Source organism: Aythya marila (assembly GCF_965140915.1).
Source record: "Aythya marila genome assembly, chromosome: 5".
NCBI classification, from domain to species: domain Eukaryota; kingdom Metazoa; phylum Chordata; class Aves; order Anseriformes; family Anatidae; genus Aythya; species Aythya marila.
In genome coordinates this window covers 56,455,122-56,477,729 of record NC_139046.1, presented here as the reverse complement: position 1 = coordinate 56,477,729, position 22,608 = coordinate 56,455,122, and the positions used below count along the sequence as shown (strand labels likewise).

The 22,608-nt window shown below is 34.6% G+C and overlaps 1 protein-coding gene across 1 annotated transcript in view; it reads right to left on the bottom strand.

Moving 5' to 3' along the window:
- Nucleotides 1-22,608, bottom strand: part of METTL15 (methyltransferase 15, mitochondrial 12S rRNA N4-cytidine) — a 94,880-nt gene that overhangs the window by 39,010 nt on the left and 33,262 nt on the right. Inside the window, exon 3 of the mRNA XM_082762272.1 lies at nt 15,617-15,753. Within this exon, the coding sequence (XP_082618398.1) occupies nt 15,617-15,753 (137 nt within the window). The remainder of the gene's footprint in view (nt 1-15,616; nt 15,754-22,608) is intronic.

The window sequence follows — 22,608 nt, the reverse complement described above, 5'->3', positions numbered from 1 at the left end:
AAGTAAAGAACAGAAGAAACCTTGCAAACAAAGCTCACAGGTGAGCCAATCCAGCTAAGAAATGGGAACTCCTTTAACTCCTAACTGTATTCCACATTTTAGCATGACACCAGAATGAAGAACAAGAAATTACTTTGCTATGCATTCACTTGACACAAAAACAAATCATTCAATATACTGAAAAGATAAAATTTGAAATGTATTTTTTACTAGAAAATTACACAATGTATGATCATGATATATTTGGAAGATTATGTGAAATCATAATATATACTGCATACACATTGAGTACTAGTCATTGCATGCAAACTCTATTAGACAGTTCCCATTTGTTTAGTATAGCATGCATCACATTAACAATGTATGCATTCTGTATTAGAGCCACAAGAGCAATGTTTGAAAAACAATGATTGCAATCAGAGGTCATTTAACTGCTATACTTTTAACTCTTTCTCTTTATACTTTTTATACTTTACTCTTTCTCTTTATACTTTTAACTCTTTACTTTTAACTCCTTCTCCTAACTGAGAAAAAAAAAAAAAAAAAGAACAAAATACCCACTGGTTTAGCATTTCGATCATCGAGACTTGCAACAAGTATAGCCTTCAAAGAACTTTAAGATCAATCAGCATGAGGATATGCATTTCCAGCGTGACAAAATCACATCAATTTGACCCTACTTTAGGAATAATGATAGTTGTCATTTTGACCTGTAGGCTATCCAAAGTTTAGTTCTAGAATGTTAAGACATTCATACCCTTACATACCCTTACCCTTATACATACCCATACCATTCATACCCTTACATACATCTCCCAAAGCAAAAGAAATTCAGCTGCCTTGCAGCACTGTGGATTAAGGCTCACATACATGAAAACTTCACCCTTGTAAGAAGCTGGTGAACGGCTTACAAGACACCTGCACTGCAATTAAACTTCAAGCAGAAAACACTTAAGCAGTATAGGAGCCTGTAAAAGCATGGGAGAAAACTCAGCCCCAACTGCAAAAATCAATATTTATAATCAAATTATATAAGCAACACTATAGGAAATCTGTGGGAAAATTTTGTAGTAAGAGGAATATTTGTCAAAGTTTTGTTCAGGAAAACAGGAACTGCCTATGTAGGGGCATTCTTGGGGGATGGGGGAGAGGAGGAGTGGTGGGGTGATGAAAATAATGAAAATATATCCCACCATTTCATAATTATCAACATTTTGCCTGTTTAGAAGGATTCAGCTTTCATTATTTAAAAGGTTAACAAAATAATCTTATTGTTAAGGATCCCGAGGTTTAAAAGGAACATAACAAGAACACAAGAAATTATACTCTTCAGACAGAAACCTTCAACATGGCCACAGAAATTGTGTTGCTTTGTTGCTCATCTAGTTTTTACAATATTTGAAGATACAGTGCCTTCCTGCTCTGATGACTTCCTTCAAAGAGACTTGTAACAGATAAAAAAAATGAAAAAATGATATATTAAGACTGATAACCACTTTAGTGTATGGTCTTGAGAAAAAGCCATACAGCAACACTTGATAAATTGAGTAATCACTGCATTATATAAAGAGGTAAGTTTAGGTTCTACATAAAATTGCAACAGAAAAATCATTATTCGAATTGGCTCTTTGTATTCCTTACAATAAAACAAATTTGTATAGTATGAAGTGCAACCAATAAAATAATACTTATTTTGACTTCTATAATTTATTTTTGTTCATCAACATCAATTACACTACAGGCTCCTGCTGTTTATTGTCCTGGTCGATTTTAAGCCCTTAGGTGACTTGTTAGCAAATGATTTGGAAATAAAAAGTGACGCAAAAAGCTGTGTAAATCCTTATTAATTGTTAACTCACTCTACCTTCAAGCCACCTGCAGTACCTCTTAAAGTTGATTATGGGATAGAAAGACGTCAGAAAGCCAAAACACTGAGAACATTCTGGTTCTAGTTAAAGGGTGCACATTTTTTCATATAAAGCTCTACTGAAATTGTTGTTCAAGCTTAAAATATTCAAAGAGTTTGGCTGAAGCACTTTAGAGATGTGTTAAATCTGTAACATATTGTGACTGAAATGAGCATTGCAACAGGGAAGAACAAACAAAATATCTTATAAAAGATTTTGTTAAATGTAAAACTGATAAAGAAGCACTAGTCTAATAACTTCCTTCCCCTCCATCCTGAATATCATCTACTAAGGGTATGACCTAAAGCAACCAAGGTCCACTTGACTTTTTTCTTTAAATCACGTAATTCTAAAATAAAGTAAAACTTGAATATCCAGTCCTCTCTTACTCACACAGCAAACTATCCAAAACCACATGCTACTTTAGACAGGGACTTCACTTCCCAATATAGCACTGAACCTTGAACCACTATTTTTTTTCTCTGAATCCTGAAAAAAATAATTAAAAAATCTCAGAATTTGCTGTTTGAAAAAAAAAAAAAAAAAAAAAAAAAAAAACTTATAATAATGTTGTTTAATATTTAAAGGACAGGGATTTTGTTTTGTTTTTAAATAAGGACATTCAAAATCACTTGAAATCTGTCATAGTCATTTGAGAATTTGCTATCATTTAAGACCATAATGCAGCCAACATTTGTTAAAAAATAGAATAATTTCAGAGTCCAATGCCAACAAAAACAAGTATAATGCTTACTGTTGAGTTAAAGCAAAGTTGTCAAGACACAGTTGACTTTAATTAAACTTAATAGATCATTTTAGTAACTCATATGTTATGCAGGTCACACCGCTTCTCCTCAGCAATAGCTTTTAAAGACAAAAACATAAACTACAACTCAGATTTATCAAAGGCAATTTAAATGTTTCAGTTTTAACTATCAGAAATTGCATCAGGCTACTGGTACAATAGATCAACATGTGACTTGCACCTCCAAGTCTGGCAACTTTTTCTCTGGTTGCACTGGAGCTTCCTATCAGAGGGAAAGCTATGCCAAAGCAATGGCCTGACAGAAGTCTGGTCAAAGATAAATATGAAGTCTTGGACCTGGGATGGGACGACACCATACACTGGTACCACTCATTCCAGATTTGAGGAATGACTGCTCAGGTGGCAACTCTTCAGAAGAGGACCGAGGGCCCGGGTCGATAATGTAAACATGGGTAAGCAATGAATCCTGGCAACATTAAAGACTAACTTCATACTGGGCTGCATTGTGAAGGCAGGCTGACGAAGTGATTATCTCCCTCTCTTTACTCAACACTTGTGGAAGCCACATCTGGAATATAGTGTAGAGCACTAGACTCCTAAATGCACAAGAATGAAATGGGACAGAGCTCAGCAACAGCCACTGAGATGGGTAGGTAATGACCCATGTGAGATGAACCTAAGGGAATCAGGTTTGTTAGCACACAAAAGAAAAAGCTGAGGGGGTATCTAAATGTAGTCATAAGAAGTTGCTCTTTATATCCTCGGAGCCATTATCCATGACTCCCCCTATTCTCTCTAACTGAAACAAGCTTTCTTCCAGTGCAAAGTTTGACAAAGTGACAGCACACATTTTTTTTGTACTTGCTAGCTGGAAAAATAGACTTCACATTCAATTCTGTTGCGACACTTACTCTCTCCCCCCCCCCAATGTACTAGCACAACAGCACAATTTTGTACATAATTAGTTTTTGGATTAAATATTATTCAAATGACCAGAGGGTCACATTTTAATACAGAGCTCCTCAAGCATTAACATCCACTTCTTGTGTCAGACTGCTGAACTGCATGTAAGCATGCTCTTCTGTTCCATACTGGGAAGGTCAAACATTACTTCCCCTACCTTAAGGTGTACTGCAATAATTCACAAAGAGTCAAAACTCATTCTGATGCTCAGTCAAATAAGTTAAATTTTTCTCTTCACTTTAATGGCATATTATTGTTCATCAGGAACAGCCTGTAGTCATGAATAAGTTGAAGGTTGATGAGTTACCACCTCAAACAAGCAGAAAATATGGTAACATGCAGCAAATCTTAGGAAAGGGTGGGAATAGACAATGGAGAAATGGATTAGGCTTTCCCTGGTAAAAGGACAGAAAAAAAAAAAAAAAAAAAAAAAAAAACAGAAAAGATTTTTAATGACTGCTCCCTCCATTTCACAGGAAATAGGTTTCTAGTTTCTTATGAGGAGCATAGGTACAGGTTTTCAGATCTCCATGTAACCACTGGAATTATAAAAATAAAATAAAATAAAATAAAATAAAATAAAATAAAATAAAATAAAATAAAATAAAATAAAATAAAATAAAATAAAATAAAATAAAATAAAATAAAATAAAATAAAATAAAATAAAATAAAGCTTTCTCATAGATTAAAAAAAATATAGATAGATACATAATCGTTTTGGGAAATGGAATGCTTCTTCTCCTCTTTCCTTCACCAGCCTGCTTCAAGCCAAGCGTAGGTAATAGGAGGTAGGCACTGTCTACCTTGAAGATTAATGACTAACAGGATTGTCATTATCAGAAAGAATTTGGTTCTGTTTTCTGACTCAAATTTTAAAAAATTAAGATTCAGAAGCCTCTAACTTTCTGAGAAAAATCAATGAAATACTGTAAACAATACTGATGTTATAGATAGCTTCTGCTGTCAAGACATGACATTTATAATAGTTCTTAAAAATCTGTGTGCATCAAGAATTAAAGCCATGTAACAGTCAGTGTTGGTCTCAAACATCTGCACCATTTGGTGGTCACAAGGCCACAGGTAACCTGCGTCTTACGTTTTCTTCACCAAGATTTTTAACAGAAATTCTGAAATCTCCCTATCTAATTCTTTACTGCTTGATCAAGCAAAGTTGCTGTATTTTTCAGGCAACCAAAAACAAAGCCAACAATTAAACGTCTGATTTTACTTTCAGGCCTTTGAATATTCTGTTCAACACTTGGAACAGCTGAGTCACAAAGGCCAAAATCAAATTAAAATGCAAATTATGTTTATTATTATGACAAGAAAAGAGTAGAAGTACGTAGTCAATCTCAAAAGTAATTTGTTTTAATGGTCTATGTCACTTATATGCATGATCCTAATCTAAGGTAAGAATAATAGTATTTAAAGTACAATGACTCAAACAGAAAAATAATCCCAAGTACAAATAATTTCTCCACATGTATTTCATACTTGGTTAACTGTAGACCTCAATACTGACACAGAAATGTGTCAGCAGATATTTTCACTTAGTTACCCATTTTCCTTTTTCTTTATTAAATTAGAAGAAAAAATCATGAATTCCAGACTATCAGTTCTGTTGTTGTTGCTGTCATTACTTAATAAATGACATGCTTAGCTTAAGTATCAAGAGAAAGACAAGACTGATTACTAACAAGAATCTTTTTGTCCATACATGCATATCATCTCCAGCTTTATAAGAAAGCGCTGGAATCTTCTGCTCTCAAAAATTATAATCTATCTACCAATAAAATATATCTTGTTGTTTTGCCATCCGATACAAAAAGAAGTATGTCAATACAGTTTGTGTCCTCTAGTTTTGTAGAAGTGCCTCAAGGCTTCCTATTGTAAATATCAAGAAAACCAAGATAATTATACAGCTCTTGACAATTAACAAGCTAAAATACTGCTGCTGATAAATCTGAAGATACCATCGTCTCAATAGGATAAAAAGATCTGTAGACAACTAATTACCAGGTGCACAAAACTTCAGATCAGTATCTATGTTTTCTTCCCTTCCTATCACTCATTAAAAAATAGAGAGAATCTGGAGTTTGCTGTTATAAAGAACAAAATAGTTAGTTAATTAAAAATTAATGGAATACTCATACTATCAGTTTCCTTTGTGAGAAACTATTTTAATAAACACCAAACTGGCTTGTTACTCTAAAGAAAACATGCCTGATACAGAACTGTTCAGCTAAAATGCTTTAAATGTTTATAAAAGGTATTTCTAAATGTATTTGCTTTGACACACAGTTCAAAATGTTGAAATGAGAATTTAAGTTCAGCAAACAGAAAATGTTTTACATGTATGTTAGTAATGCACTCATTACAAAAAATAATAGAAAGGTACCCTAAGTCATCTAAACATCTATCAGAAACTTTCTCATCAAAACCAAGAAGACGGAAAACTGGCTGAAAGGAAAAGTCCATGTCTACTTCATAGATCATGTAAACTCAAAAATTATTTCAGCATCATAATGATTTAGTTAAAATACATATACATTTGTTCCTTTCAGAAAAAAATTACAACCCAAATACAGCTGCACAGAACTGTCCTCAGAAACACTCTATGCATAAGAGCTGTAACATTAAACTTTAAAGATGTTCTGAACACTTTCATATCACACTGATATAAATGAATTAAGAAGAACAATATAATGTACGTCTGAAACTGTTGCTGGTTAAAGTAACAACTGGCATTGTACTTTATATGAAGTTGAGCTAGCAGATAGATATGTCCATAAAAAATAAATATATGCATATTTTGTACTGCAAAGAAATACAATTTACTTATATCCAGCTCTGTATCCTTAACCAATACATATATACATGTGCTTAGTTTTGTTTTGTTTTTTCAAAAGCTTCTTATCCCTCTTAACCTAAGAAATAAAGACCCTTTCCCTCTATAAGAACACTTAGCATTTAATAGTATTCCTAGAAACACTGATGAAAAACTGTGATGGAAGAAAATTTACATTCAGCAGAATGTCTCTTGGTTTCTTGATCACTATCTGTGGTCCAGAAACTGTTGTTCCTCTGGCCAGAAGCATAGGCTGCTTGGCCTATACTTGTGCTATCTAAAAATGTCTAACATGATTCAGATTCATCTGCAAGTGATCATATTGACTGCCCCGACCTAGCAATACCTAGAGCACAGAGTATGAAAACCGATAAAGGGAAGCAGGAATGAATCACCAAAACAGAATCGTTTCCAATACATTTTGGATGAGGATCCACCATCAAGAACTTTGAGGGAGATGACAAGATGATGCATTTCTCAATTTTAATTTAAATTCTGTGAACACAAAAATTATTTTAAATTCTGTGAAACAACATAAAACAGTATTTTATGGGATGTGACATCATGACCTACCTTTGAATACTCACTACTGCCCACTACTTTGTTGGCATACAAATTTTTCATTTACTATTATAACATCATAGAACAATAAAATCAGAAAGTAATTGTATTTCAGAATCCTATTGTGCTTCAGAAATATTCAAGACCACCCACTCATATCAGATTACAATCTGCAATCTAAAAATTCTTTCTATTGACTCTGCCTGAAGCAGGAGGCAGAACTAGATGACCTCCTAAAACCCCTTACAATGGGAATGATTTTGACATTGTGCAAAAAATTGACTGAACCAAAACTGCCATCCAAATTGATAATTATCAACTAGTCACAAAACTTTAATTTCTGCTTAATGTTGAAATGTAAAATGATTCAAAAATACTATCAGGGGAAAACAAAACAAACAAACAAAACAAAACAAAACAACAACAACAAAAAAAAAACAAACACACATGAGAATAAAGTAGTTCATCATTTTAAACCTGAAGCTTAGAAACTTTCTTTCAAAGTTTCAAATTGGCCAACATCTCTTCTAACATTTTCCTACTAAATTAATACGATTCTGCTTCTCTCAAGATTACTCAGATTAAAGTGGCATCAACTTGTCCTAAACTAAGAAGATATAAAAGGAGTGTCCTGACTTATTTGACTGGAAATCACAAAGTCTAGCACTGGCACATCAGATGTTAAAGATCAAAGACAAAAACCCAAGTTTATTAAATTACATTGAAAATCTTATTAATAATTAATACAAACATCAGATAATTTTGCCAGGCTAAAAGAAATAAGCATATAGGGCATGAAATGGATTAATAGAATGTAGTAAATAGAATGAACATTTTCGAGTCATTCTCAACCTCTCCTATGAAGAAATGCTGAAAGAGCTGGGGATGTTCAGCCTGGAGAAGTCCCTGAGGAGACCTCATTGCAGCCTTTCAGTACTTAGAGGGGGCTTACAAAAAGATGGAGAGTGACTTTTTGCTCCGACAGGTTGGACAAGGGGTAATGGTTATAAATGGTTATAAACTAAAAGAGAAGAGATTTTAAATTAGATGTTAAGGAGGAAATTCTTCACTCAGAGGTGAGGCCCTGGAACACATTGACCAGAGAAGCTGTGGATGCCCCAGTCCTGGAGATGTTCAAGGCCAGCTTGGATGGGGCTCTGGGCAACCTGGTCTAGTGGGTGGCATCCCTGCTCATGGCAGGGGGTTTGGACTAGGTGATCTTTCAGGTAGGGACCCAAGCTGTTCTATGATTGTACGATTCTCCAAATGTTTTTATTGCTAAATCTGTGCTTCAGAGGAAACAGCAACATAACTACAGGCCTCAAAATAGTGCCATTTTACATAAAAATAAAGGTAGCACTTGGACATAGTCACATTCTTAAAAGACACTTTATTCCTTTTAAGATTTCAACAGTGCAAATAAGGACTTCGCTTATATAACCAGTATGTGAAATTTAAACTCAGCTACTAATGTTGGAAATGGCCCGTAGCCATCCCACCTCAATGTGAGACAGATCTTGCAAATTAAGTAAGAGTCAGGTCAGGACAGTATTTGGTTGTAACTGAGGCAGAAAAAAAAAAAATAGAGCTCTGAAGTGTTTTTGGTAAAATTTATAGTGTTTAATTCCAGCAGATAGAGAGCATTTTCTGTCATTCAGCATTAAAAATCCGGTGTGATACAGTGCTAAAAGATTTCTGTTATGTATAGATGGGAATCTATCCTTATCTATCTATCCTAATCTATCCTTAACATCCTATAACTTGAGCATAAAAAGCTCTGCTCCAGCCTTCCAAACACACACATTACCTGTTTCAGTCAATACGTCCTGCTCTTGCTGACAGTTAAAGGAAGAGCTGTCTGGCTTCCCATGCAGAAAACAGTTAACAACTCCTCCTACTGCCAGTTCTGTTACTGACCTACATGGACAATACTGGCACACAGCAAAAAAAATAAAAAAAAAAATTAGTTTAGCACCCCATTCTGGTATTCCCCAAATGATGCAGTGGCAACTCACACTTCCATGCACATGACTGCTCTGTAAGTTTCAGTGTATGAGCTATTAACGTTATCTCTTTTGAGGAAAAGGAAAAACACACTGGAAGCTAAATCTGGCCAAAGAGCCGCAGTAAAACATCACCACAGCAAAAGTATGCTTACTACAACCTGCTGGACAAGGACATGTTTCAGAAGGAAAACTATCTAAAGTTTCCTCACTTCACTTAATCTAGAAACAATTTTTCCTTACGTCAGAAAACTCATGAACTTGCTTTCCCTTGGGCTTTCCGTTCCTCCGTTTCCGTTTCCTGTTTTCTCGTTTCCGTTTCCTGTTTTTTGTTTTTCCCAGAAGTAAATACACTCTACCATACTTTTGTATTGTAATGCTCATGTTTTCTGCTATATGTTTTTACCTGATAATTTGGATTTCCTATTTTCTTGCTGTTGTCTCAATTAACATTGAAGAAGAGTTGATGGTAACTGAGGGCAGTGGTATGAGCATGCCAGCACCTTAAGTTACTCAGTGTATTTTTTTTTTCATGCATGCATATTGTTTTTAATATAAAATTTCAGATACAAATTTTTAGAAGTTTTATAAACTATTTATATTCACAGCAAACAAATTATTCTGCTAAGAGACTAATTAAGAATATGGTTTTGGTGAAGAAGCATCAGCATTTGTTCCATTATCTCTTGATTTAGCCAGGAAATAACCAACAAAATATTAACGAACCAGTCTTATCATTGCGCAGCATGTTAGTCACTCCATCTCAGCTCCCTGATCTAAGATCCCTAATGAAAACAATAAACTTGTATTTCACAATTCCTTGGCTGAGAAGTATTACTGTTCACTGTGAGTATGACTGCAATAACAATTCAGAGTATTACCACAGGAATGGTAAGTAAATTAAGAAAACAATCCAGTACTGTCTAGTATAGCTAGTTAACACCTTCAATTACATAAGAACTTGATGCTGAGCATACAAAAGAGAAACACACATTGTGATGAACATTTAAAATAAACATTGAACATTGTACTATGTGTTTCTTAGGGAAATGGTTGTAAAAAAAATCCAAAATGTACCCAATTTTATATATATATGTATCTATATATACACCAAATACCTGTATATATAGATACATATATATTATACATATTTGGTATACATATATATACACCTGTGTATATGTATATATATACATATATATATACACATCAAAATCCTATATTATATATATATATATATATATACACACACACACACACACACACACCAAATACCTGTATACCAAAGCTGCCAGGAAAAGAGTTCCCCACTTTTCTTTTTTGTATTATTTACTACTTTGTATTGTGTACCCAAAAAATAAGAGATACTGTCATTGTTTAGCTTACAAGGAACAGACTCAGATACGTTAACTAACAAGTTGCTTCAATGGGAGAAAAAGAAAGAATTCCCTTCACTACAAGAAATTTCCCTTAACATCAGCCAACCTGTTTTCCTCCTTTGCTTGATTTTAGGGAATATTTACAGGAAAACTGGCACTTCTCTTAAGAAGTGGGATTCCACTATTCTGGCTCAGCTGGCTTCTTCTGCCAGTTTGGTTTTATTTTTGCCACAGTACAACCCAGTGCCATTGGCCAGTTCTGGATACAGGGTTTGAGATGCATAGCATTACTTTTCTGCTGGGACCACTGAGAAGGAGTTTATCTGCGACAGCAGTACTTACCCTTACATAACAAAGACTTTATGAACTATCCGAAAGATCAGACCGCAGTCTGAACCTGGTAAAGATCTTGCAGACCATAAAATGATTTGAAGCACCATCATGTCTGCAAGGCAAGAAAAATTAAGAAGTGCACACAAAAAAAGATTTACCTGCAGTGATGTGATATTGGTAGTAAAGTATCTGTAATTATGCTACATGAGAAAAGATTGACACTCAACCTGACAAGAAAGGCCTAAAAAGCCAAGTTTTAAAAGACTGCAAAGAATAAAAAGGGGAGGAGGGGAGGGGAAGGAACTGTTAAAAAGAGACTGCTGCAAGTGATTTTATATGTCAGGGTAACTTTGAATTGGGCCCAAACTTAAACCAAGAACTCAATGTATTGAAGGATCAGAACATTGGTATGAAAGCAAAGGTCGTTCTGAAACCTGGGCAGCTTGAGCTTCAGCAACAAGAAAAGGAATTTTTATTCCTTGTGCTTTTGCAAGGAAATGTATGTGTTATCCAAACCAACCTCTTAGGGAACAAGCTAAATGACAAAAATGCACTATTCGAATGCAATGGGATCTAAAGGTCTTTTTAGCTCTCTCAACGACATTTCTCCATCTCCTACTTCAGACAACTCATTTATCTCCATTGCCTGCGTTTGAGAGGCAGCCACATGTTGACATACATAGAGAAATCTTTAGAAAAAATTACAGCTATAGATAGCATTTTCTTGCTTATATACAGTTAAGGCATAGTTATAGTGAATATGCCTTGATTGCACGCTTAATTGTATTCCCCTGATGTACCACAGTCAAAGTTAAATAGTAACCTATAAAAATAATACATAACTGTAAAAACAATGTATTATAGACTCAGTTACAATTCACAAGCACTTAAATAAGTTTATTGCAACTAAAGAAAGTTTTATTTTCCCTAGAACTTAATGAAATCAATTCTATTTTTCCCAGAACAAAGATACAGTTGATGATGCTATCCCACTTTATCTGTAAACTTAGTGTAACCCTGAAAGCAAAATCCACAAGCACCAATTCAAAATTACTTTAGAACTACAGTAAAATATATTACAGTTTAATTATATAAGTTTTTTTTATTTTATTTTACGATTTATCCCTACTTATGGGACATGATTGCTTATTCCGTGCAGAGAATTACAAAGAGCATATCGTCTCTTCTGTGTAGGCTTTGCGTAGGTTTCTCATACCTAAAAGCTTGCAATGATATTGGTTAATTGCTAGATTTCAGCCACCTCTCTAACCTCTCCCTTTCAGTGGGTGTGAAAGGGTTTACTTGTAATATATATTGCTACCGACTGAATTTTATCTTGTTCTCCTGGATTCTCAGCAGCAATTCCCAAGTTAGAGGCTTCCCCAGAAAGCACGTCAAAGGATTCCCACCCACACACTGAATATCTAACAGGCCCTGACCTATTTTCTCCTTATTAAAGCAGCACTACATGCTTTAAAAAATAAAAAAAATAAACAGAGAAGCTAAATGAATGCCAGAATTGCAGTGGGAACACTATCCTCTTTGGATTTTAGTTCTGACAAAATCACTACCAAGAAGCAAAGAGACATTTAAAATACAAACATCAAATATATTTTTCCAGTGTTCTCATTCAGTGACTTATTACTCCAACTGGCTTTCAGCAAAGTACAAGGGGGACTTCATTTATTAGTTACAAACATAGAAAAATCTCCTAATTTAGCTATCATTATGTTTTCCAGCCATTTCTCTGGGCATATTTCTTGCAACTTGAGCTTTAATAATCTTGTAACTCAGTGACATAAGACATAGGATATTTTTAAAAAATTAAGCCCCAAAGAGAGTAACAGTTGAAACTATATAATTTTACTAAGATTCACGATATTGCCTAACCAGAGTAAGCAAGAGCAATTATTTCTGTATATTTATAATTAAAGGTTTTTATTTTTCTTTAAGTAGGATGGACTATAGTAAATGCTACAAGACCAAAGATAGATCATGCAGTTGATATGTTGGAATTTATTAACATCCTCAAAAGATCAAACAAATATGATACTGTATTTGAAGTAGTAACAAAATGACAGCAGAAAATTCAACTGATGCACAACTCAAATTGCCCACTGCACTCACAATTTCAGACATACTGGAGATCTGATTTTACTGGTTACAGTTGCATAACAGCCTTTTTTTTTTTTTTTTTCCCTCTTGTGCTGTCAGCTCCAAAGGAAGTAAAGCACTTGACTAAGTCAAATAACCTCTCCCAAAACAGAAACTAAAAACAACCGTAGATAAGACAAACAATGGAGAAGCTCATACTTCTGTGCTGCAGGTCTTCAGTCAGTTATATCTTTGGCTGTACTTCTTACAAAAGGGACAGCCCTACTTTTCTCTCAGCTTGCAGCTGCATGCAGCCATTACCATCTTCATGATAGCAAAACTATTTTTGTGTCTGCCTGGTAAACCAAATGAGAGAACTCAACTGACAGTAAACCTGACCAGATAAAGATTTCATTTGGATGAATTCCCTGACCCTTGGTGCCAACACAGACTTGAATTAATCCTCTTATCAGAATTTTATCAATTTCTAAAATAGTGCAGAAAATACACAATAATAATAAAAAAAAAAAAAAAAAAAAAAGATTAACCATCATTTAATGAATACCAAAAAATTAAAGCTCTGAATCTTGTAATACAATTACAATTGATTTGTTACCAGACCCTAACTTAAAACTCTTATTTGTCACTAGTATACTTATTCCCGCTCCTGCCCTCTTAATTTTTTATGTAACTGACATCTCAGGGAAAGCAAATTAATAATTAGAACATATTTCAGATAGGAACATTCTTTATCTTAAGATGGCTAATTTAACTTTCAACATTAGCTATCGTAAGAAAGATATATTCACCTTTTGAAAATCAACCCACCTGTTCTTTCCAATGGGAAAGATGTAAGATGATGGAAAACAAGAATACAGCTCTGTATCTTACAAGACACATTCAAGTAGCATGGATTCATCTTTCAGTCATTAATTTTTTTTTCTATCAACAATTTAACACTCATTTAAGAATCCACTGCCCTTTAAGGATAACTTGCATCTCTAAAAGTAGATAACATTTATATGACTGAGTATGTTTAACATGAGTGTACGAATAAAAGCAGGAAATTGAAGTACTGCTTTGTTTATACCATAGTAAGTTATATCAAATGTAATAATATATCAAGTAAAGTTCATTTTGCAGGTAGAGAATTAATGATGCCAGACATTGGCAGAAAAACATCCAACATGTGAAAAATCTCTTCATCTATCTGGAAAATACACTTCCTTCACATCAGGTTCACATAGAACACTTTAAAAATACATATATTTAGAGACAGGGGACTGTTCAATATTGTATTATGTTGTGTGGATGTTTCTGAAAATTTTTACATACAGTATTAGCTTTAATCTGGATTCTTACTTTTATTTTTCTGTGACAAAATGAAAAAGGAGGCTTATTAGAGAAAATGTTACAATTTCAATAGCATCCAGTGGAATCTATTTGCTGGCTTATTTTTTTTTTTTTAAAGAAGGACTTTTCCTTGCCTATAATCTCCACACAAATCTGTCAAAAACAGCATTCTCCTGTAATGGAGAAATTACAGTTGGAAGAGTAATTCCACAAATATATAAGTAAAAGCTATATGTCACTTCAGCCCACAAAGAATTGCAAATTTGGAGAAATATATATAAGTGGTTTTACAAAGTCAGATAAAACTATCTATGCTTTCTTGTCACATGCTTCAACTTCTCCCAGTGGGCATCTGACAATGGCACATGAAGAAAGGAATGCACAGTTAAACCATTCTTAAGAGAAAGTAAAAAATACCTTCTACATTGTTTACATAGTATTGCTGCCTTTGAGCTCCTTTTCATGCTGGGAAACATGACTAACCATGTGTTTCTTTATCCATGTCTTTCGCTTTTCACCTTGTTGGAAAGATTTCCCTCTCCTTATGAAAAATCTCTTTTGATATAAATAGTCCCATTAGTACTCTCCCTAAACCAAAGTATTAATTATTCTATATTATGTAGTATCTACATATTTCTATTTCTTGGTGAAATTTAAACAACAGAACTTCCTGAAAAGTATATTCATCTCTACATGTAGCATACTTGTACATAAGTGCATGCTCTGACTGGGTTGTTTCTTGAACAAAATAACGAAACAAGACCTTTGTATAACTAGAACTAAAAATTGGAATTTAGTCAATGTTCCTTTAGCAAATTAAGCACTATTTAACAAGAAAATTGAAGTGTGAACTAAGGTCTTTATACAGAAACAGTAGCGTAGTAAATTGGTTAGTAGCTTTGAAGTCAGTAGTACAATTGACACAATATTCAGCAGGCCTAAAACTGAAATGTCATTTAAAAAAAATAATATTCATAGTGATCTATATAGAAATTACAACAGTAATTAATTGTAAAGTATATTATTCCCTCCTCTGTTGTATAATATTTATTAGCAAAATCATGAAATATGTTTTTGCACAATTTTGCCATCAGAATAATCTCAAAGGAAGCAGAGCATATGAATTCCTTTTAAAATATAAATTTTATATTTAAAATGAGCTACTAGAACCACACTTAAAATTAACAGAGTACAAAATATGCATTTAACTCCAAAAAACTCACAAAGACTTGTATATAAACATTATAAATAAATCCAACTGGACCACACAGACATAATGTAATGCTACAATAAGGGGTTACAAACTATCTATTAAAACTGTAAGAATATTATATTGTATATATAATATGACAACACGGTAAGTGTCAAGCTTATCTCAACCATATTTAAGGCAGGAAAGACAACTTACGGGTAAGATTCTGAAAGCTGCTGAGCTATTTTATAAGCTGTGGGGTCCCTGTCTAGTGCATACACGGTAATGTCGCTGGCTTTCTCAAGAAGAGCTGTTGTATGACCTCCGGCTCCAAATGTCATATCAAGGAAACACTGTGGAACACAAAAGACAACACCATTACCTTAGAATAGAACCATAATAAACTGATGATTTAAAGCTTCTTTTGTTCATCTTTCTCATATGCTCGAGGAAAATATACCTTTCAATAGTCCCAAAATGTCTTTTTGGAAATACCTGCAATTCTGCTCAAAATATGAAATCATTTCAAAATAACCTTTCTGGTTGGTTGGGACCCCCCTCTCCAACTATAACAGAAGAACAATAATTTGGTACAACCAACTACAACTTCATATTCTTTGCACTTATTTCCAGTCCTTCTGTCCAGCTATTTATTTCAATGCTTCATTGAACTTGCTTGTACTGAAGCATATAAAGCTAGGTAAGACATGGGGCTATAGGAAGCCATCAGCACCATCTGCTTTGTAAGTCTATCTGAAAAGAGGACTTACAGATTTGTGTATCGATAAAAAAAATTACACTGCCATAGTTTTATACCACAGATTAAAGTGTGATGGCAGCACAGGCACACATATATACTGACTGGGACTGACCTGACCAGTGCAGAAAATGTAAGTTTTGAAGGCAGTATCACTGATTTCAGGTTCACTGTGCAAGGACGGGGCTATGTATTTAGGTTACCAAAATACACTGAAGCCCCAACCTGCTTTAACTTGACTACCATCATGACATGCGTTAACTAAACACAGAGTAGGACAGGAATGCTTGCCACATTTCAGTTGTCAGATGTGAAATACTCTGAGGGCTTAAGTTACACCTTTTGATAAACAATGTCCATTACTGTGCTTCTGAGGAATAGCTATCATATACCACAGTCTTTTTTTTTTTTTTTTTGTAACTTTGACTGCGCTCAAACAAAATGATGCACAGGTACACAGAGTCCCAAGTTCCCAGAGAGAAATACAAATTTCATATTCCCACCATCAAAATTTGATGAAAACCAGCAACAAGAGACTTGGTTTCATATTTGAGAAGGGTGATGCTGTCATCAAATCTCACACAGAGATAAGATGACTTCAAAGAACTGGCTGACTCTCAGCCACACTCACGGAAGAGGACATCTGGAGAAAATCATTTGCAAGGAAGGGAGACTGCCCTACAGTTTCAGTAGACTCACTCCAGAGAGGTTCCTGAAGTCAGAGTCCATTTGACCACTAGGCTGACCAGGACGCTTTTGCAGCCATCCTGTAGCAAGGTGGGCTGGGCTATCGGACCCTGCTGAAGTGAGAAATACAAGAAAGCAAACTAGAATTCAATGGTGTTTTAAGTTTTTTTGATCTGTAAAACAGCAGTACTCTTTTTAGCAGCTGCCCCATATGCTTTACTCCTTTAGGCTGACAACACTGCTACTTAACTACTTAGAAGTCAAGAACGATTTTGTCGACAGAAATTGCTGGCTCTTCACTTAGCAATTCAGAGGTTGTATGACTGCACTTCCACTTCAGATGTATTTATTTCCTTTCTAAATTACTAGGAAAGTATCTATAATTCTATAGTCTAGGGAAAACATACTGGAGTTCAGAAAAGAAAAAGATTTTTATCGTTTTGTAACAGTGTATTTTAACCCAAGTAAAAATGAGAATAAAAACATCTTCCCTGGCTTTTCCATCTCTGAATTCCCATAACTGTCTCCTCTCAGTTGATTTAACTGACCTCTGCTGAAAAGGGCAGAAATCCGACTCCATGGAACTAAACTAAACTAGAATAGATTCTCCATATCCTCCAATATGAATTATGGATTTTTTTCACCTCAAATTATTTTTGAATATGAAACAGTTTTTAAAACTACTTGTCAAACAAAATCATATTAAATTACATAGAATTCATGTTAACTAAACTTATTTACAAAAATTACATACTCCAAAGCCTTTAAGGGAAATTTTGCATCCTTTCATAACAAGATTCAACCACAAAGTCCCTTTGGATACAAAGGGAAATTCAAAGGCAATGAAGACCAGAATGAGGAAAAGCACAAACGCTAGAAACAGTTTTTAGAAAACATACAGAAAAGCTTCGTTTAAGGAAATCCCTTGATCTTTTTATGGAAATCCCATAACAATAAAATTGACTATTCATGAAATTGTATATATATATATATCTATACATATATATTTGTGTGTGTGTGTGAAACTAATGACCAATATTAAATTGCATCATTCATACGAAAAACCAAAGAATTGACACAGAATATAATATTTTTTTTTTCTGTGAGCAGTATGTATAAGACAGTTCTGTTACTCAAACACATCATTTAATCCCTAAATTTATTGCCATAAGAATTTCAATATCTGTCTTTAAATGTTGCTCCATTAGAAATAAGAGTAACAGGTTAAAAAATATATCTATTAAAGCACTAAAAACACACAGACAAAAAGTCAAAAAACCCTTCAACATAATATGTACATGCAACCCCCAGTAATTTCAGGTGCAGGCTGTGGAAATCAACACTGACTTTGCATTACACCGAAACTATTCTCCCAAAGGCAAGCACCATGGTATGCAGAAATATTAACGAAGTCCACTCCTTTCCAGAGGCAATCAAAGAAGTTGTCACAAACAACTTCTTGAAGTTGTTACTCTGGCACCCAGTGCAGGAATAGTCTGACCCCAATTCTCTCTCTGATCAGCTGTGACTAAGGATTACTGCTGCCTTTGCACAGTTTCCAAAGTCTTTGCATGCAAAAAAAAAATCCCGGTGGTATGTGACAAATTTTTCTTGTGCAAATATGTGCTATGACTACATCTGGCTGCCCGGAGAGGTTGTGGATGCCCTGTCCCTGGTGTTCAAGACCAGATTAGATGAGGCCCTGACCAACCTGATCCAGTGGGTGGCGTCCCTGCCTATGGGGGAGTGGGACTGGATGATGTTTAGGGTCCCTTCCAACCCGAGCCATTCTATCACCAAGCGGTGAAGCAAGAGCAAGAGCAGCTTGCCTTTTGAGCAAAACACCCAGTGCCAACAACGTAATGCCCCTACTGTCTCCACAATCTATGTAAGTATTCACAAAACTGAAACCGACAGAAAAATGCAATTGTTGTGGGTTTTTTTGTTTGTTTTTGTTTTTGTTTTTAAATACATAACTACGTACAAGAGTTCAGCTAGATTTTGAAAATATTTGCATACATTAACTCCAAGCTATCAAAAACATCATTTATCATTATTGATCAGCTTCAGGGAACTCTTCTTTCTCTTACAGGGGAAGAGAAATGTTTTTTTTTTGTTTGTTTTGTTTTGTTTTTTGCACTGTACTGTTACTTGTAAGATCTTGGTGAAGTCCAGTACTGGATATTGAGTAGGATATTGAGCTAATTAACAAAATATTATTACCCCTTTTAAATGGAAATTATTAATATAGAAGTATCGTTGTTAACTCTGCATTTAGCTTAGGGAATTGCAAACAAATAACATGAATTCAAAGAAATATCAAAGAAAATCCTGCAAGGTGAAAACTCAAAAACAACCTAATTTGCATCATAATTCCTCTTGGAAAATATAAGTTTAAACAACATGAATAACATCATCTCAATTGAGTGTGTTTTTTTGTTGTTGTTGTTGTTATTGTTGTTTCTTGTTTGCTTTTTGTTAAGAAAAAAAAAAGAAGAAAAGAAGAAAAAGAAGAAGAAGAAAAAGAAATACTCTTATTTGAAATCATAAGCTAGAAGTTCACCACACGAGTCTGTGAAAACCTCAGCATTGCCTTCCTAAAAGGGAATTATAGTGCTGTCAAGGAAGGCATAGGAAGTGATAAAAGCAAGTAGATGTTTATGTCTTCTTTAAAAAAAATTAAATAAAAATAAAAAAATTGAAACAACAATTTTATTCCACTCAAAGTCACAAGTAAGGTGAAGTTTGAAAACATACTCTTTCATAGTCTTTTCACTGATGGGCTTACCAGTTTGCTTGTTGTTTGCACATCTGTTCTTTTTCCAAATATCAAACTGTTCTTAGGTGAACCCTAGAAAGTATTATATCAGTTTGATCCTTTGTGTCTTTTCTTTCACTGGAATGTCTCAAGGTCCATTATTTTATCAAGTCTGAATAGCAGAAAGCATGACAAGTTGGAGTTAGGGACTTTTCTGGCAACTATATATTGAGATAACTTAATTATTCTCCCAAAGGAATTTTTGAAGATTGTGTGGATCTTGTGTCAATTAAGAATACTTATCTTTATTATTTTGCTTAACAATCTCACCTTTCCTCAGCAATATCTGCCTCTGCTTTCCCTAATTTTAATTTGATTAACTTTAAGCTCAGTAAACCCCTTACACATGCTGAATATTAATGAACCATACAGAAGGTCTTATACAGAAACAGAAAATGAATATTGGCAGTGCAAAGGAGAAGAAAAGAGAGGATATGGACTGTTGTACAATGACACAGTGACAAGCTCTCAATATTGTGACAGCATCTGAAAGCTTTAGTTAAGAATTCGTGCAAGCATTCACTGCGAATGAACACATGCTCAAATTATACTGCCCTTTCTTGAAAAAAAATAAATAAATAAATAAATAATGGAAACAAAACCAAAACCAAAGAAAAAGGAAGAAAAAAAGAGACGGGGGAAGCAAAGGGAGACAAAACACAAACCTTTTAGAGGCAACAGCTGAAAACAGTAACAATCTTTAAACTGAGATCAGGACATAAAAAAGGAAACAGCTCTGAATCAAGTGAAGTGAGTGCAGGACTGAATACACAATGTTAGATAAAACTCTGCATCACCAGCATTAATAGAATAGGCTCAAGAATTTTTGGCATCCCAGCAAACCTAGGTAAGGCTAAATTAAGTACAGCTTGGCATAACTTTTCAAGGTAAATAAAAACCTTCTATGGATAATCTTTGAACGGTGACATATATATGCCTACACTGGCAAGCTAGAATTCACGAAGATGCCTCAGTCTAGTTGTTCCACTCAAAAGCAACATTTTGCATCTAGAAACTAAAACTACAAATAAATCACATTAAATAATCAAATAAATTAATTTTACTAGTAACACAAATATTTTGAAGCATTGATCAGATTTTAATCACTATAGTATATTGCTTGATAATTATTTTTTTAAATATATTCCAGTCATCTTTCATGCCTGAGACAGAAGAAAAATGCTTCATTTTTTTCTTCTCCTTTCTCACCTAGTAGTTTTTAATCAAATAAAATTAAATGACATTTTATCCTCATGGTCCTATAAATACCAGAAAAGATTATTACATGAATTCCTCCAGCAGTGACTCACCATTCCATTGTTAAGTTATGATAGCCCCATCAGAGTTCCCCTTGGGAATTTTATAATCAGTTTGTGACTGTACATTTTAGAAACCATTCGGCTCCTTCATGACACACACATAACAACAAACAAAAACTTTATAGCCCTCATTTTACAACTAGCTAGCTCGCTCTTGGATAGCTACATAAATACAAGAAGTTCATCTTCCTTATTCTCCATACAAAAACTTTTCACTGACAAGCTATCTCCTAATAAATATCTTTTAAGCACTTCATTTTCCTATGACTGATGTAATCTGCAATTGGGCTTCTGATTATGTGCCGATTCTAATAAAATGTACTCCATTACATCTGATAGCCTTTCCAACTACTTTTCTTTTACTGTGCAGCAAAATGAGACTGGAAAAATATTAGGAAATCTAAACTCAAACATGACATTCATAAATTGAAACTACATGAGAGTTCCCTTAAGAATATGTAAAATACTGGAACTAGTGAGAAAGCTTGTAACTTTTAGTCTGTTTTATGTTTTTTTTTAAGGGAAAGAGCTTTGTCATGTTCTAAAAGTCATCTGCTCCTTTAGATGTATAATTTGTATTTACTGCTACTAACTTTAATTCTTTCAGGCAGTTCGTGTTGATGCTGATCTTTCAAAAAATGTTTTGTTTTGTTTTGTTTTTCTTTTTCTTCCAACACTGAAATGATCTCAAAGGGATTTGGACAAATGGTACAAAATATCCAAGATGAGTTGAAATATCGTACAGGAAGTACTATGTCAATAAGTCTTCTATCCCAGGTATGAGCTCTTCATTGTTAATCTCTCTTTTTCACCGACATGGCACACCAGTCATTTGCCTTTCAGCCCAAACTCTCACCTTGTCACTTGATGTGTAGATACCACAGGAAAAAGCTACAATTAACTGGTACACATAGGGCCTTCTCCATTACTGTTTCCAACAGATGAGTTTCTTCTAAAAACTGAAAGCCCGTTATTCCCAAAAGAATGATCTTGCACTGCATAATTTTTTCTTTAACCCTCCAGCCCTGTTTATCCACTTATTTTAATCTAAAAAACATCTCTGCCACCTAATGACAAGGACCGTCCTCTCTGCCATCAGCAAGTGTTATTACTTGAACATCTTAACGCCAAGATCACCGATAATAAAATTCCAATCTCAAATCCACCTTCCTGGGAAAATGCAGGTTTTTTCCTCCAGCGCTGTTCTGCACTTTCTCTGAAGACCAACATACTCACAGAAGGGACAATTGTACATTTACTTCTCTCTGGTATTCTTATATCATATTGTTGGCACTTTTCACTGTTATCTGAAGTAATTTTTCCTTAAGTGGCAGCCATTCAGATAGAGCTGGATAAGGTGCTTAGCAGAACATTTCAAACTTAGAACGCTTTGGGTTGGGAGGGACCTTAAAGACCACTTGGTTCCAACCTCCATGGGCAGGGACACCTCTCATCAGACCAGGTTGCTCAAAGCCCCATCCAACCTGGCCTTGAACACTTCCAGGGATGGGGCATTGTCGTGGTTCCGCTCGAGTGGGCAGCCGAGCTCCACCACAGCCGCTCTCTCACTCCCCCTCCTCAAAGAGGAATGGGGAGAAAATATGTGAAAAGGGCTCAAGGGTTGAGA